Source organism: Pogoniulus pusillus, chromosome 18 (genome assembly GCF_015220805.1).
Source record: "Pogoniulus pusillus isolate bPogPus1 chromosome 18, bPogPus1.pri, whole genome shotgun sequence".
Lineage (NCBI taxonomy): Eukaryota > Metazoa > Chordata > Aves > Piciformes > Lybiidae > Pogoniulus > Pogoniulus pusillus.
In genome coordinates this window covers 7,641,697-7,658,111 of record NC_087281.1, presented here as the reverse complement: position 1 = coordinate 7,658,111, position 16,415 = coordinate 7,641,697, and the positions used below count along the sequence as shown (strand labels likewise).

General features: G+C 43.3%; 1 protein-coding gene across 4 annotated transcripts in view; it reads right to left on the bottom strand.

Annotated features, from left to right (window-relative positions):
• Positions 1–16,415, bottom strand: part of DAAM2 (dishevelled associated activator of morphogenesis 2) — a 257,388-nt gene that overhangs the window by 55,876 nt on the left and 185,097 nt on the right. For all 4 annotated transcript variants that reach the window (XM_064158321.1, XM_064158324.1, XM_064158323.1 and 1 more), the window contains 8 exons: positions 14,802–14,912; positions 11,501–11,604; positions 9,313–9,379; positions 8,310–8,427; positions 5,755–5,893; positions 3,538–3,596; positions 2,465–2,649; positions 1,228–1,542 (listed from right to left, as the gene is read on the bottom strand). In XM_064158321.1, the coding sequence (XP_064014391.1) occupies positions 1,228–1,542; positions 2,465–2,649; positions 3,538–3,596; positions 5,755–5,893; positions 8,310–8,427; positions 9,313–9,379; positions 11,501–11,604; positions 14,802–14,912 (1,098 nt within the window). The remainder of the gene's footprint in view (positions 1–1,227; positions 1,543–2,464; positions 2,650–3,537; positions 3,597–5,754; positions 5,894–8,309; positions 8,428–9,312; positions 9,380–11,500; positions 11,605–14,801; positions 14,913–16,415) is intronic.

Here is a 16,415-nt window from a genome sequence, read left to right as displayed (position 1 = left end):
GAGGTCTCTTCCAACCTGGTGGATTCTATGATTCTACCCTCTTATATTCCTTTTCCCAACTATAGTGCCTTCCTCAAAATAGCATCTTTTACCCACCTCACCACCCAGGTCTTCTATTTTATTAGCACAGCTGCCTTGACTCCTACCCAGAGGGCAGGGTAAGCCTGCAGTCACTGTACACTAAACAGAAACACCTGCGACTTTCTCCTTTTCATATACCTTCATCTATATACACACATACTAGTCATTATTTCTTTTCTTCAGAGCACTAAGTCCCATGTTCTGCAAAGGAAAATAAATCCTCATCCTTACATTCTCTCCCACACCCTCCACATGGCCTTGACAGACAAGCACAGACGGTGCAGCAAATATTTCACTTCACTTTATTTTAAAGAAAAGGAGAGAGGGGGAGAGAGAATTCTTGTGGCATTCCAGAGGTCCCTGGACACTCGTTCCAAATACTGGAGTTGGGCCCTGAGTGAATTTCAGTCTAAAAGGGAACGTGGATTTCTAGGCAGCCATCCAAACTCAACAGAGACACTTTTTTTTTCCTTTCTAAATCAGATTTTTTTTTTTAAATAAAAATTAAGACCTGAAGAGAAGAGAGAGGGGTGGAGAGAGAAGCAGAGGGAAAGGAGAGGCAACCAAGGTAGCAGAAAATGTCTGCAACAGAAAGGATCCGAGACCTCTGTTTTCATTGTCAACTTGGAGTTTTATCACCAAGAGATAGAGTTGCAACCATGTAAGAAGAGAAGCTTCCTTCATGGCCATGAACAAATGGTGAGAAGAATCAAGGCACCTTTCTCTTGGTTATGACTCCTGCCAGGGTAGGGGAGTCTGGTTTTGGAGCTGGTTCTCACCACATTTTGCCCACATTAGCCCTGGCCATAATTTTCACTGATACACAAGTGAAGGCAGCTCTGACACACCAGTCCTGCAGAAGTCCAGCTCTGCCTTACATATTCAGTCCCACTACAGCTTTGCCTAGCCAAAAGCATGGCCAGATAACTGCATCCTAACCTAAACTGCCTTGGCCATCACAAGAGATTTGCTGCATTGCTGAAGAACTGGGGAGATAGGAGACTTCCTCAAGACTTTTACTGACTCCTACTGTCTCAGCCCATGGGAAGTCACAAACCATCACTCCCTTATGTCATCTTGCACTTAACAGAGTTAAAGAATACTTTCAAAAGTCAGTTAATTGCTGAGAGTACTGCAATTTCTTACCTCACTCAGCTTGGCCCAGTTGAAGGATTTCAGTGGGTGTGAAGGCTGTGGAATAGATTTCTTCTTCAGGCTGGTGCCACTGCTGAAGGTGGTTGTTGAAGGAGGTGGCATCCCCATGCTGAAGAAAGGTGGTGCTCCTGGTGGGGGAGGAGGTCCTCCTGGAGGAGGTGGTGGAGCTGGAGGTGGTGGACAGCTGGAGAAGGGCAGAGGAGGTGGCAGTGGTGGCAAATTCTCAGGCATGTGAGAAGAGGACAAAGCTAATGGGCCACCTGGAGGTGGAGGGGGTGGAGGTGGGAAGGAAATGCTGCCCCCTTGCTGGAAAATAAAAACCACAGGAAAAAAGCAAACAATTTAAAATGCACAATAACTACATGTTGCCAGCTGATGTGATTTTATTGTAAGTCTCAAAATATTTGATGTTTCCTTTAAAGTCTCCTGCACTCAAAGCCATGCAATAAAGGGAGGAATCTCAGCTTTCATTTAAGAGAAAGTTTCAAGCCCTTGAAGTTGTGGAAAAGAGCTTGAAAAAAAAAGTAACCATAAATGGCTCAGAAAAACAGAAAGCTAGTAAAAGAAGCCAAAATGTTTTATTTTCTCCTTATGTACCAAAAGAAAAAAGAAAAGTTCAATCTTATGAACTTTTGAACTCCTGGGTTTTAAACCTTAGGGTTTCAAATACTAGAGACCTATCATTAGGCCTCACCAATACAAAGTGAGAGAGAGGAGGACAGAATCTAACTTCTCTGGCCATGTCCCAGCTGAGACTCAGGTATGCTGCTGGGACAAAAGAAGAACCAAGTGTGAGGAAGCAGCTGAAAACATCACTTCAGAAGAGCTCCAAGGCAGTGAAAGAGCCCTTGAAGCATAGCAAGAGTCTCACTTCTCCACTGAATTTATTTTTGTACCTAGGAAAAGACATACCTGGGAGAAGAAATAACCAGGGCTGCTCCACTCAGCAGCAGAAATTACAGCTGGAGCAGGGCACATGTGCCTAAACAGCTCCTGCATGGAAGATGGCTGTAGAAAAGGAATGGAGCAGCCAGCCATTACCCATTCTACACTACCAACTCAGGTATTTTTGTCTCAGGTAAAAGCTGAGCAGCTTCTAAGTATTGTAGCTGGCTAGACAACCTCTCTCTGTATTCCCAACATAAACTGTTTGTCTTGATGTGCTTTTGTTCATCGTTCATTGGTTAGCAGGCTTTAGACAAGGATGTGAAGAGCCCTAGCCTCATACCGAGAACTCATTAAGCTGAGCCATCAGGTCATTCATCCGGTCCCGGGTCTGGCGCAGCTCCAAGGACTCCTTCTGCAGCTTGTCTTTCATTTTGTTCAGTGTCTTCATCATTTCATCTTTCTCCTGGGTCTTTGTCTCACATTCCCGCTCCTTCTTCTCTAGTCGGCTCATCAGCTCGGCATGGTCTAGGGGGAACAGGCAAGAGGACTTGAAGTAAAGCTCATGAGCAGTCTCTGGAGGGATGCAGGCTAGGCTGAAAGAAAGCTGACAAATCTGTGGGACAACTAGGGGTGAACAATGAGAGCAGGAAAAAGAAAACCAAGTCTGACAGTGATCTTCAGGGATCAAGACAGCGATGCCTAAGTTTCACTTAGACTGTACAGTTCTTTCATGTGAGGGCTGAGGGAAGCCCCATCCACGAAACACAAACTTATCACTAGGAGACAACAGGTTTTGGAGGAAACAAAGCAGGATTTCTGGGCCACTCAATTCAAGAGAGATGCTGAGGTGCTGGAAGGTGTCCAGAGAAGGGCAACAAAGCTGGTGAGGGGCCTGGAACACAAACCCTATGAGGAGAGGCTGAGGGAGCTGGGGGTGTGCAGCCTGGAGAAGAGGAGGCTCAGGGCAGACCTCATTGCTGTCTACAACTACCTGAAGGGAGGTTGTAGCCAGGTGGAGGTTGGTCTCTTCTCCCAGGCAACCAGCAATAGAACAAGGGGACACAGTCTCAAGTTGTGCTGGGAGAAGTCTCGGCTGGATGTTAGGAGGAAGTTGTTGGCAGAGAGAGTGATTGGCATTGGAATGGGCTGCCCAGGGAGGTGGTGGAGTCACCGTCCGTGGAGGTGTTGAAGCAAAGCCTGGATGAGGCACTTAGTGCCATGGTCTGGTTGACTGTCTAGGGCTGGGTGCTAGGCTGGACTGGCTGATCTTGGAGGTTTCTTCCAACCTGGTTGATTCTATGATTCTATGATTTGTCCACAAAATGGAAGTTCTGCCCAACTCTGCTGCTCACTGCTCTCTGACTGAACTGGGATCACTCCTGCCCAGTCTTTAGTTAGAGAGGCCACACTTACCTTTACGAAACTTCTCTGCCTGGTCCCTCCACTGCTTGACTTCATTTTCATTCACCAGCCTGAAAGATTAAATCAGATCATATAAACATGCTCTGAGCTATCCAGACTGAAAGACAAGAGGCCACTATGTGTAGTGATCAGCAAATTTACATATTAGAGCCACAAAAATAATTAAGGAAGTTGAACATCTTCTTTATGAGGAGATCCTTAGAGAGCTGGGATTTTTTGGCTTGGAGAGGAGATGACTAAGGCGTGACCTCAGCAATGTTTATAAATAGGTAAGGGGATGAGTGACAGGAGGATAGAATCAGGCTCTGCTCAGTGATGTGCAGTGACAGGACAAGGGGCAATGGGTGGAAGTTGAGGCACAGGAATTTTCATGTAAACATGAGGAGGAAAGAGCCAGAGATGTAGTTTAGCACTGGCCTTGGTAGAGTTAGGTAATGGCCAAACTAAATGATCTTAAAGGTGGCCAGCACCAGAACAAGAGGACACAGCCTCAAGCTACGCCAGGGGAAATTTAGGCTGGAGGTGAGGAGAAAGTTCTTCACTGAGAGAGTCATTGGACACTGGAATGGGCTGCCCAGGGAGGTGGTGGAGTCGCTGTCCCTGGGGCACTTCAAGGCAAGGTTGGACGTGGCACTTGGTGCCATGGTCTAGCCTTGAGCTCTGTGGTAAAGGGTTGGACTTGATGATCTATGAGGTCTCTTCCAACCTTGGTGATACGATGATACTGTGAATTGTTTCACTGTGAGGGTGACAGAACACTGGAACAGGCTGCCCAGGGGAGTTGTGGAGTCTCCCTCTGTGGAGGTATTCAAAACCTGCCTGGATGTGTTCCTGTGTTCTGGTATAGGTGACCCTGCTGTGGCAGGGGGGTTGGACTGGAAGAGCTTTCAAGATCCCTTCCAGCCCCTGACATTCTGTGATTCTATAATATGGGAATCATATCAGTGGTCAGTCTGGTTCCAGATCCCGAGTCACACTTTAGCAAACAACTGGTATAAATGTGATGGCTTGTTGCTCAAAGCCCTGGAAAGGGATAAAGAAATGCTTGGGGGAAAATAATTCCTGTAGGTAATGCCCTCCACATTCCAAGTCTACTTATTTTGAAAGAAAAAAGTCATCACTAAAATAAACATAGCTGCTGGTGGTTACAAATCAAACTATCTGTAACACAAGAGCAGATTCTCATATTTTTTCTACTTTCTGTGGTACTATTTTTTCTTTCTTAATAGGAGGGAGGATGCTTATCTATTGGGTAATATATCAGTAACAAGGCAATGCTCATATCTCATACTGGCACAGCTATTTCCTACTACTGACAGGAAAAAATGCAGGGCATGCTGGGGATTGATTAGATATGCAGAATGAAGACTTAGCCATGAAAGTAGAAAGAGAAGATCAGGCACAAGGTCTGCAGTGAAGTCAGACATCCAGACAGAGAGAAAGACATTTTCCATAACAAAAAATTCAGTTTGGATTTCAACTCATGCCTGTAGCAGAAGGGACTTTAAGGCTTTTAGAACAGGAAAATTTGGTTTCAAACGAGTCTTATGTTCTACAAAATGCTGCTGAGAGTGGATAATTCACAAAGGTAATGGGCCATGAATTACCTGCAGAGGCAGATGGATAAGATGAGGAGTCCGAAAGTTTGGCTAAAAAGGACTGAAAACAGGGAAGCTGAGATGAGAGCCAGCTCATGTAGCTAGACTCCTCAAATGATGCATACTATGGGAAAAAATAATGGTAGTGCCCTCAGCCAAGCCCATGGGTGAAACCATGCAGACATTATTAAGAGGTAAAAGGTTTTGTGCTAGGTGAGGGCTGCTTCCCACTATTTGAATTTCAAAATTATATGCCTTTAAACAGAGACAACCACATATGTTTATCCTTGGAATATCAATAAAAGTCATTAGCAACATTTTGGATGAAAAAAAGGGCACTTGTTATAAAGCCTTGTTACAAAATCATGGCTGTTTTGTCTGCTCTTATAGCCAGCTAGTATTTTACAGCAATTAGAAGCCAAAGGCAAAGACTTCACCAGAAAAAAACCTATTTAATGTCTCATTAGAAGGATGCTATTTAGAAGGCTAACAAGACACTGAGAAGCTGTAAGTTAAAGTAAGAATCTCCTCAGATATGGCATTTTACTTCCTAAGCACCTGCCTATGTTTATATCTCCATAACGGAAATAAACAATAAAATGCAGCTTACATTTTAATGATGTTTTTGACATTGAAGTTTTCCAGTGGCGCTATATCTGGATCATCTCCTCGTTCATCCTGAAGAACAATCTGTTGGAGTATTCTATCCAACAGCTGCCACTGCTGGAAGTTTCCACCATTCCTCTTATCTGCATGGAAAAACACCAATCCATGAGAACTCCCATTTCCATGCCAAAGTGCACAGACCTGCCAAAAGACTGGCATTTCTTCACAGTATCACAGTATCACCAAGGTTGGAAGAGACCTCATAGATCATCAAGTCCAACCCTTTACCACAGAGCTCAAGGCCAGACCATGGCACCAAGTGCCACGTCCAATCCTGCCTTGAACAGCTCCAGGGACGGCGACTCCACCACCTCCCCGGGCAGCCCATTCCAGTGTCCAATGACTCTCTCAGTGAAGAACTTTCTCCTCACCTCCAGCCTAAATTTCCCCTGGCGCAGCCTGAGGCTGTGTCCTCTCGTTCTGGTGCTGGCCACCTGAGAGAAGAGAGCAACCTCCTCCTGGCCACAACCTCCCCTCAGGTAGTTATAGACAGCAATAAGGTCTCCCCTGAGCCTCCTCTTCTCCAGGCTAACCAATCCCAGCTCCCTCAGCCTCTCCTCGTAGGGCTGTGCTCAAGGCCTCTCCCCAGCCTCGTCGCCCTTCTCTGGACACGAGAAGGCTGGATGTTAGGAGGAAGTTGTTGCCAGAGAGAGTGATTGGCATTGGAATGGGCTGCCCAGGGAGGTGGTGGAGTCACCATCCCTGGAGGTCTTCAAGCAAAGCCTGGCTGAGGCACTTAGTGCCATGGTCTAGTTGAGTGGCTAGGGCTGGGTGCTAGGTTGGATTGGATGATCTTGGAGGTCTCTTCCAACCTGCTTGATTCTATGAAATTCTATGAAATTCTATGAAATTCTATTTTGGTACTTAGGTAACATCATGATTAGGCATGGTAAAAAAATAAATCAGATGTTCTATCTGTATGCTGTCATCAGCAGGTCAGTGAAACTCAACTGGCATGAAAAAAGATCACAAAATATGATCAAAAACTGTGGAAGCAACAACAGAAATTGAAACAAACAGAGTGATCCTATGGATATGAAACTGAAGAGCTGGTTTAACTCAGCTCCTCAAGTTACATAACCTAGACCTTTAGCTTCTTTAAAACTGTTGCAATACAGTCATGTCCTGGCCTAGAAGGATTTAGCTCTTCTGCCACTGAAAGTCCAGATGAATACCTAATGCTCAAGGACTGTTGTGCTAGGTTGAAGCTAGCTAGGATGTTTTGGTGAGAAGAACTAGATCACAGGCTATGAAAGGAAAACAATGCTGACGTCTGCTTCACTCATAGGCTTGCTGAAATGTATAAAAACAGGAATCAAAACATAGATAATGTACTTCTGCTGCTGGCGAGCTTGGAGCTGCATCTCTCCTCTAACCTCACTCTCCGTTTCTTTAATTAATCCACTTTGCTTCCTAACCCCCTGGCCAAATCCCCATTCTTCCTTGGGACTGGGGGAAGGTTAAGAGGGGTAGGGGGAAGGTGAAGGGGCAGTTGAGAGCCTCTCCTGGGGACTCAGGTTTCTGGGAGGGCTGTTGTGTTTCTGTATCACCTTTTCCCTTGTCTATTTCTGTCTATAACTGTATCTACTGTAAATATCTGCTTGTATATTGTGCTAACTGTAAATATAAGCTTCATTCATATTTCCAGAGCTGGCTGAGTCTACTCTGGGTGATCTTCAAAAGTGTGGGGGGGTGGGGAACACCCAAACCATCACAACTATCTTAAAGAGTAACATCAAGGAGATCACTGGGACAAACTGCTTGAAATTCTTCGTGGCAGTACTTGGATCGATTTACATTACTTGCTGAAAAGGCACACCATCTCCTTCACGTTCCCTTCCCAGTTAGACTGCTCAAGTATACCTGAAATCATGAAGATCAGCACCTAGCAGTTCAAGGCAGACACTTCTTTGGTGATCTTGCTATGTCTTTGTTCAGCTCCTACACTTCTGAAGTGCAACAGATGTCATTACAGTTACCCAGAATATTCCTATCGCTTTTTTTTGGTAAACAAATGCCAACATTATTTTTCACTTTGAGTTCAGAAGCTCTCCACTGATGCACTGCCATGAGGCAGCAGCCTGAAGGCTTACTGTGGAATTTCCCAGTGACAGAACAGTACTGTTTAACCAGAAAAATTCCTCTGTGCATTTAGTTAATATCCGAAGTAGTATCTATTTCTGGGAGCTCCCTGACGTAGAGCACAAGGGTTCCTTTTCAGAATTTCCAATTTAAAATCATTGAAAGCTCTGTCAGTGACTAACTGGAATGTCTCAGCTACTTCATTTTATTTGCAAGTGCTGCAGAGAGGTCAAAGTGCTGCTGCTTTAAGCATTGCAACAAAAATCTGCTGGATGGAGTTAGTATGGGATAATAACTCCTTTAGCCACTACAAGTTCAGAATGGAAGATACAGCAGTGTGTGTCCTGGTATTTGTGACCCTGTACCTACACCTGGCTCTTTAATATCCCTTCCTCTGGCAAACTGTGGTGTACTCACATGGCATCTGCAAGCAGTGTTGGAGGATGGATAACAAATAGGGATAGGCATCTGTGTGCTTCAGTCTCTTCTTGATCAGCTCAAACATTTGAGAGGCACTTTTTGTATCAATGTGTACCTAAAGGGAAAGAACATGTAAGAGACAAACTATGCACAGTGAAAGCCAAAGTATGAAAGACCTGACCAACATGGAGACAGGCAAACTTCCAGCAACTAGACCTCTACAGAATGTCCTGCAATGTCCAGCTGTGCATTGCAGAGAGGGGCAAGCACTTGGGCCTTTGAGACCAGTATTGCTCTCTACACTGCAGTGTGGAAAAGACCCCCAAAGTAAAGAGCTAGAAAGATGGGAAGCATGCAAAGCCACAAAGAGTTGTTCTGATGCAAGCAAAATACTTGGGTCCAAGGAAGTGGTGGCCCAAATGGTAGATGCTAAGCAGGAAAATGCTAGCTGTTCTGTACTGGTGTGTGGCAAGAGCTGGTCATGAGCAAAGAGAAAACTATAACTTGTTCTGGACCCTACAGCCTCTTCCTCTTGCTCTTGCTAGAGGTTGTGGAAACTGTCCTTGTTTTATGCTCAACTTTAAAATCCACTCAATCTAAAACACTGATCGGGCTCTAAGGTTTTCTGCAGTCTTGGGAGCAGCATCAGACAAGAGCCCATTTCACTGAGGGGAAGACTGAAACCAGATTGCATTAGGATTATCAGGACTAAGAACATGAGGGCAGGCTTGAGAGTCCTTCTCCACTACCGAACCTTCAGCCAAGCAAAAGAAAGAAGTCTTTGACAAAGACAACTGTCAGAAACCCTGTCTGTGCTCATCGTTTTCGTTGTTCACACATCACAGACCCTCGACTTGCTTAAGGAGAAACAACAGAGAAAAGAAGAGCACCAGCTACTTTCAGCACCGAAATCAATCAGTTTTCAGGTAATACCAAGGGAAGTTGCACCAAAGTGGATGTGCAGCTTTGACAAGTTTGGGTACTCCAGAGCAAAACTTACTAGGTCAAACCGCTTGGCAAGCTCCAGGTCATCTTCATTTCTGACCATCTCGAAGAAATCTAAGTGCCTAAGAGAAAGCAGAACAACAAACCAAACAAAACCTGCCAGTGTTCATGGCATAATTCAGACTCAACCTGAGCCTGTCACTGCAGAAGCAGTAACACCTCATTTCCAGCCAGAACACTGGGAAATTGGCAAGCCTTTCTTACAGGAACTGCTTTCCTTAAAGCAGCTCCTGACAGTGGATGTTTGAGCAAATGGTGCCTTGAAAGCTCCAGGCATAGGCTCCAACCATAGGTTCTTCACCATGTACTTTGGCAAACTTCACACTATCCCAGATATCAGAAATGCTAATCAGCCCTGCTCTGTAGAAAGAGACTTGGATTACCAGATAATAAAAGGCAGCAGTGCCTTTCCACAGAGCTTAATATGGTCACGGGAGAAGGCAGACTTCCATGGCTCCCTGCTCTTACACCTTAAAATGCTTCATTTTTTAAAGCAAAGAGCTTCTATCTGGCTCCACAATGGTTCATCAGTCTTTTAGTTTCTTCAAGTTTCTCAGTTGAATTTTTCAGACTGTTTACTCCAAGTTTATTTCAACTTTATGTGACTTTATGAAGACTTTAAAGTTTATTAGCAACTTCAATCACTGTGGCAAAACACAGAATTGATAGTGGAGAAGGCATTTTTTTTATCCATATAACTTTTAACACAGTAATTTGAAGGTGTCATTCAGTGTTATATTTTGTGCAGTATCAAGGCTGTTTGAAGATGCTCCTCATTCTTCTCTCTTGTCCTCCTGACCCCTCCAGCCCTTTGTCTGAGTCTCTTCTCTCATAGTTTTGTTAGTGCCACTATTTGGGAGGTTATGATACAAGATAGATCACACGAAAAAGACTAATCTTATTTGACCACACATACTCCATCTCAATGAAGTCAATGAACTACTGACTTTCCTCCCTCCTATCAGGACAAGCTTTTGTTCCAGTTTTGCTACAAGAGAAAATAATAAGGATCAGGTTTTTTCTTCCCTCCCCATTCTGCTTGCCATTCCCAGCTTAGAAGAAAAGCAATTCAGGAACTCCTTGTCACAGTCACCACCAAGTTAGTGCATATTTTGTCTTCCTTCATTTGCTGATTTTAATTTAGAGCATATTTTTTTCTTACTTCATTTGCTGATTTTCATGTAGTGCACATTTTTTTCTTACTTCATTTGCTGATTTTAATTTAGAGCATATTTTTTTCTTACTTCATTTGCTGATTTTAATTTAGAGCATATTTTTTTCTTACTTCATTTGCTGATTTTAATTTAGAGCATATTTTTTTCTTACTTCATTTGCTGATTTTAATTTAGAGCATATTTTTTCTTACTTCATTTGCTGATTTTCATGTAGTGCACATTTTTTCCTTACTTCATTTGCTGATTTTCATGTAGTGCATATTTTTTTCTTACTTCATTTGCTGATTTTCATGTAGTGCACATTTTTCCTTACTTCATTTGCTGATTTTCATGTAGTGCACATTTTTTTCTTACTTCATTTGCTGATTTTCATGTAGTGCACATTTTTCCTTACTTCATTTGCTGATTTTCATGTAGTGCACATTTTTCCTTACTTCATTTGCTGATTTTAATTTAGAGCATATTTTTTTCTTATTTCATTTGCTGATTTTCATGTAGTGCACATTTTTTTCTTACTTCATTTGCTGATTTTCATGTAGTGCACATTTTTTCTTACTTCATTTGCTGATTTTCATGTAGTGCACATTTTTCCTTACTTCATTTGCTGATTTTCATTTAGTGCATATTTTTTTCTTACTTCATTTGCTGATTTTCATGTAGTGCACATTTTTTCTTACTTCATTTTCTGATTTTCATGTAGTGCACATTTTTCCTTACTTCATTTGCTGATTTTCATGTAGTGCACATTTTTTTCTTATTTCATTTGCTGATTTTAATTTAGTGCATATTTTGTCTTGCTTCATTTGCTGATTTTAATTTAGAGCATATTTTGTCTTGCTTCATTTGCTGATTTTAATTTTAGGGACTTTCTCTTTTAAATCTTTAAAGGAAGTCAGTTTTAGGAAGAGACAGAGACAGCTTTGTGCTTCAGTCTGAAACTCAAACAGAGAAGAGTTTCTACAGACTCTCTCTGTGGAGGAATGACTATTCTCAGCAAACATGTCTTACCTGTCCAGTGTAGCATTCTCATGTCCTCTTAGCTTGTCAATGACAGGTTGAATTCCCAGCATTAGAAACTCATACCGTAGGTGTAACCGGAATTCCAAATTGTCCTAAAAAATTGGGAGGGGGAGAAAAAAAAAAAGTCATAGTTGAAAAATAAACATTAAAAAAATACTTACAATGCAAAGTATTCCCTTTCTAATAGTCTCTATCCTGACATCAAATTCACAGGATTATTAATCCCAATGAAGGTAAAAGAGAAAAAAGAAGAAGAAAAGAAGTCTTTGCTTCTGTTTAACTTGAAGTCCTGACAGCACAGTCCATGTTCTTCCATAAGGAACAAATGTTACCAATGCTTCTTCCCCTGTACTCAGCTCTGGTCAGGCCACACCTTGACTACTGCGTCCGGTTCTGGGCTCCTCGGTTCAAGAGAGATGTTGAGGTGCGGGAAGGTGTCCAGAGAGGAGCAGAGGGGCTGGTGAGGGGCCTGGAGCACAGCCCTCTGAGGAGAGGCTCGGGGAGCTGGGGGTGTGCAGCCTGCAGAGGAGGAGGCTCAGGGGAGACCTCATTGCTGTCTACAGCTGCCTGAGGGGGGGCTGTAGCCAGGTGGGGGTTGGTCTCTTCTCCCAGGCAACCAGCAATAGAACAAGGGCACACAGCCTCAAGTTGTGCCAGGGGAGGTCTAGGCTGGATGTTAGGAGGAAGTTCTTCACAGAGAGAGTGATTGGCATTGGAATGGGCTGCCCAGGGAGGTGGTGGAGTCACTGTCCCTGGAGGTGTTCAAGCAAAGCCTGGATGAGGCACTTGGTGCCATGGTCTGGATGACTGGACAGGGCTGGGTGCTAGGTTGGACTGGATGATCATGGAGGTCTCTTCCAACCTGGTTGATTCTATGATTCTATATAGCTTGTCCTGCTAGTCCATCAGAGGTCTGCCTCCTGCTTACAGATGAACAGCACTGCAGTCTTCCTCCTGCTTTGTATGCTTGTTTGTTGTAAAATTGGCACGTACTCTGGCAAGCCTGACACCTATACACTGAGATGTTACAGGACTGCTGCAGATAGCTACAAATGCATTGCCAAACAGTCTGTTGTGGTTCAGCCAAAAAAAAAAAAAAAAGAGAAGAAAAATAAAGAAAAGCAACACTTCATCTGAAATTAAATAAGCTTAAACTCCCTTCCAGAGTCAAAGGAAAGTCATGTCAGTGAAAGAAAAAACAATGAACTGTCTCTTGTGAAATCTATCTCCTTGACATTTTCACATTTAAACATTTTGGGTTTGGCTTTAAGTCAAAACTATATTTCAATGCATTTCTGAAGGTGAAATGATTTCTAAAAGGCTGAAATCAAGTGATAAATACTTTGCAGTTCTTTGAAAATAATAATAATAATAATTTAAAAGCCACCCAAAAAACCAAACCATGTAAAAAAAAACTCACCTGCAAATGAAACAGCAAACCAACAACAAACAAGGAAACAAAAAATAAAGAGCAAAAACAACCCCCCCAAAAGATGACAAAAGCCACCAAAGGAATTGTTTCAGTGCAAGTCATCTACGTTGTATTAGAAGAATTTGAGAACAAAATAATGCAAATCACACTGTAAGACTGATAGTAACAACTAAGTATCAATTTCTACAAACCATCTGTCAACTTTAAATGAAACATTGCTACAACAACTGGTTTGGAGCGACTTAGATAATTCCATCATTTTCTATTGATTTGTCTAGGGAGCAGTCTGCATAGTCTAATTTGGCCCATTGTGATGGTTTGGGTGTTCCCTGCCCCCTCCCCACTTTGGAAATCACCCAGGCTAGACTCAGCCAGCTCTGGAAACTTGAATGAAGCTTATATTTACAGCTAGCACAATATACAACCAGATATTTACAGTAGATACAGTTATAGACAGAAATAGACAAGGGAAAAGGGAATACAGAAACACAACAGCCCTCCCAGAAACCTGAGTGCCCAGGAGGGGCTCCCAACCACCCTTCCACCTTCTCCCACCCCTCTCAACCTTACCCCAGTCCCAAGGAGGAATGGAGGTTTGGCCAGGGGGTTAGGAAGCAAAGTGGATTAATCAGAGAGATGGCAAAGAGGCTAGAGAGAGAAAAATGCAGCTCAGAGCTCTCAGGCAGAAGAAGTGCCCTATCTATGTTTGGATTCTTAGTTTTATACATTTCAGCAAGCCTATGAGTGAAGTAGACATCAGCCTTGTTTGTCTTTCAGAGCCTGTAATCTAATTCTTCTCACCAAAACATTCTAGCTAGCTTCAAACTAGCACATGGATTCATCTGCCTTTTAAAACTGTAAATGCAAAAAAGAATTCATACACATAACATAAATTCAAATGTGTGTGTGCATAAAAAAAGATTGAAATCTATCAGAGGAGTCTAAGCTCCTTTTGTAGCTTTTGATTTAATTACCTGAGTCATAGAATCACAGAATCAACCAGGTTGGAAGAGACCTCCAAGATCATCCAGTCCAACCTAGCACCCAGCCCTAGCCAATCAACCAGACCATGGCACTAAGTGCCTCATCCAGGCTTTGCTTGAACACCTCCAGGGACTGTGACTCCACCACCTCCCTGGGCAGCCCATTCCAGTGCCAATCACTCTCTCTGTGAAGGATGCAAACATAAACACTGAAATCCTCCTTGCTTCTGTGGAAACCCTTCTGAATTGACTGAAAGTTCCTGCACCTATATTTTGGTCTTGTGTTGCTGTTTTGTGTCTTTGTACTGTGAAGTGTAGTCCAACTTGGTTAGCATGGAAAGGCATTTACTTCTCAGCTGTTGTGGACTGAAGTTTTCAAGGCTTTCTTTCAACCCCTTGAGGTCTTTTCTTTGCATTTAAGGCTTCATATGTAAGCTCAAAAAGCAAGAACGTTGCCTTTTGCCCCAAGAAAGAATGGAGGGTCTGCCAGGGAGGTTAGGAAGCAAGTGGATTAATCAGAGAGATGGAAAGTGAGGTTAGAGAGAAAAGGCGCAGGGTGAGGTTAGAGAGAAAAGGCGCAGGGTGAGGTTAGAGAGAAAATGCCCAGAGCCCAGATAAAGAGCGACTCCCTTATCTATGTTTGGATTCTTGTTCTTATACATCTCAGCAAGCCTATGAGTGAGTTGACATCATCCTTGTTTCTCTTTCCCAGCCTGTAATCGAATCCTCCTCACCAAAACATTCTAGGTAGCTTCAAATTAGCACACATCTCCTCTCAATAACAGATGATTTGTGCCTTAATCTACTAGCTGTTTCCAAGCTAAGTTAATTGCAGCCTAACACTTCTTAAAGCGTTTGCAGAGCAGTGCCTCACCTCACCAGCACCAGCATTCAGAACAGCGTTGATAAAGGACATGATGGCTGTTTTGAGATTTACTTCATCTCGGTAGCGTCCCATGCTTCGGTCTAGCTCATTCAACAACGTCTGAAAAAGAACAGCAGGCTGGGTTAGAGGTTGGCATCTAATTTCTTGCACCGTTTTGTATATACCATTGGATATGCACAAAATCCTCTTTTGGTTTTCTTTGGATTTCTTAAAGAAATAACCTTTTTTCCAGACAAGTTTGTTAGGCACTCTGGGCATATCACAATAAACAAATGAAGAGTAGTGATAGGAATAAACCACTCACTTTACCCTAATAAAAGGGAAAAGGAAAGCAAAGGAAAAAGTGTGGTTTCTTTTAGAATCATAGAATGAGTCACAGAATCATAGAATCAGTCAAGGTTGGAAGGGACCACAAGTATCATCTAGTTCCAACACACCCCTGCCATGGGCTGGGACACCTCACACTAAATCTAGAGCCTCATCCAGCCTGGCCTTAAACACCTCCAGAGATGGGGCTCCTACTACCTCCCTGGGCAACTCTTTCCAGGGTCTTTTTTTCAAAAGAACAATTTGTTGTTGTTGAAAAAAATTAGACACCTTTTAGAGCTCTTGTCAATATGACCAAAGAAAGACAGCAGAATGACATACTTGCTAGTCAGTTAACTCTAGTGAATATGACAGGGAGTCTATACATACAGAAAAACAGCATTAAATTCATACATCCTTTATACTCTTATCAGTCAATTTTTGTTATTTTCCTGGATCTCACAGTATCACAGTATCCCCAAGGTTGGAAGAGACCTCACAGATCATCAAGTCCAACCCTTTACCACAGAGCTCAAGGCCAGACCATGGCACCAAGTGCCACGTCCAATCCTGCCTTGAACAGCTCCAGGGACGGCGACTCCACCACCTCCCCGGGCAGCCCATTCCAGTGTCCAATGACTCTCTCAGTGAAGAACTTTCTCCTCACCTCCAGCCTAAATCTCCCCTGATGCAGCCTGAGGCTGTGTCCTCTTGTTCTGGTGCTGGCCACCTGAGAGAAGAGAGCAACCTCCTCCTGGCCACAACCACCCCTCAGGTAGTTGTAGACAGCAATAAGGTCTCCCCTGAGCCTCCTCTTCTCCAGGCTAACCAATCCCAGCTCCCTCAGCCTCTCCTCGTAGGGCTGTGCTCAAGGCCTCTCACCAGCCTCGTAGCCCTTCTCTGGACATGCTCAAGCATCTCAATATATTGCATTATCTCTGAACTATGCATACAGAGGGACAGAATTCTAGAGAGAATTACTTTGAGAAACAAAACCTATACCTTAGCTTTGGAAGATTTCTCCTTGTGCCTTCATTTACCACCATTCCATATGATGTAGAAAATCATCTATCTCTTAGCTACTTTCAGGGGTCTGCAAATAACAGGAATGTCCCCTGTGCATACAGCCCCAAAACTCAAAGCTAGATTACAGTTTCCTTGTTATAGAATCACAGAATGATCTGGGTTAAAAGTAACCATTAAAGATCATCTGGTCCAACTCTCCTGCAATGGGCAGGAACATCTTTCAATTAGATCAGGCTGTTCAAAGCCCTGCTAGTGGTGAGGAGCCTACAA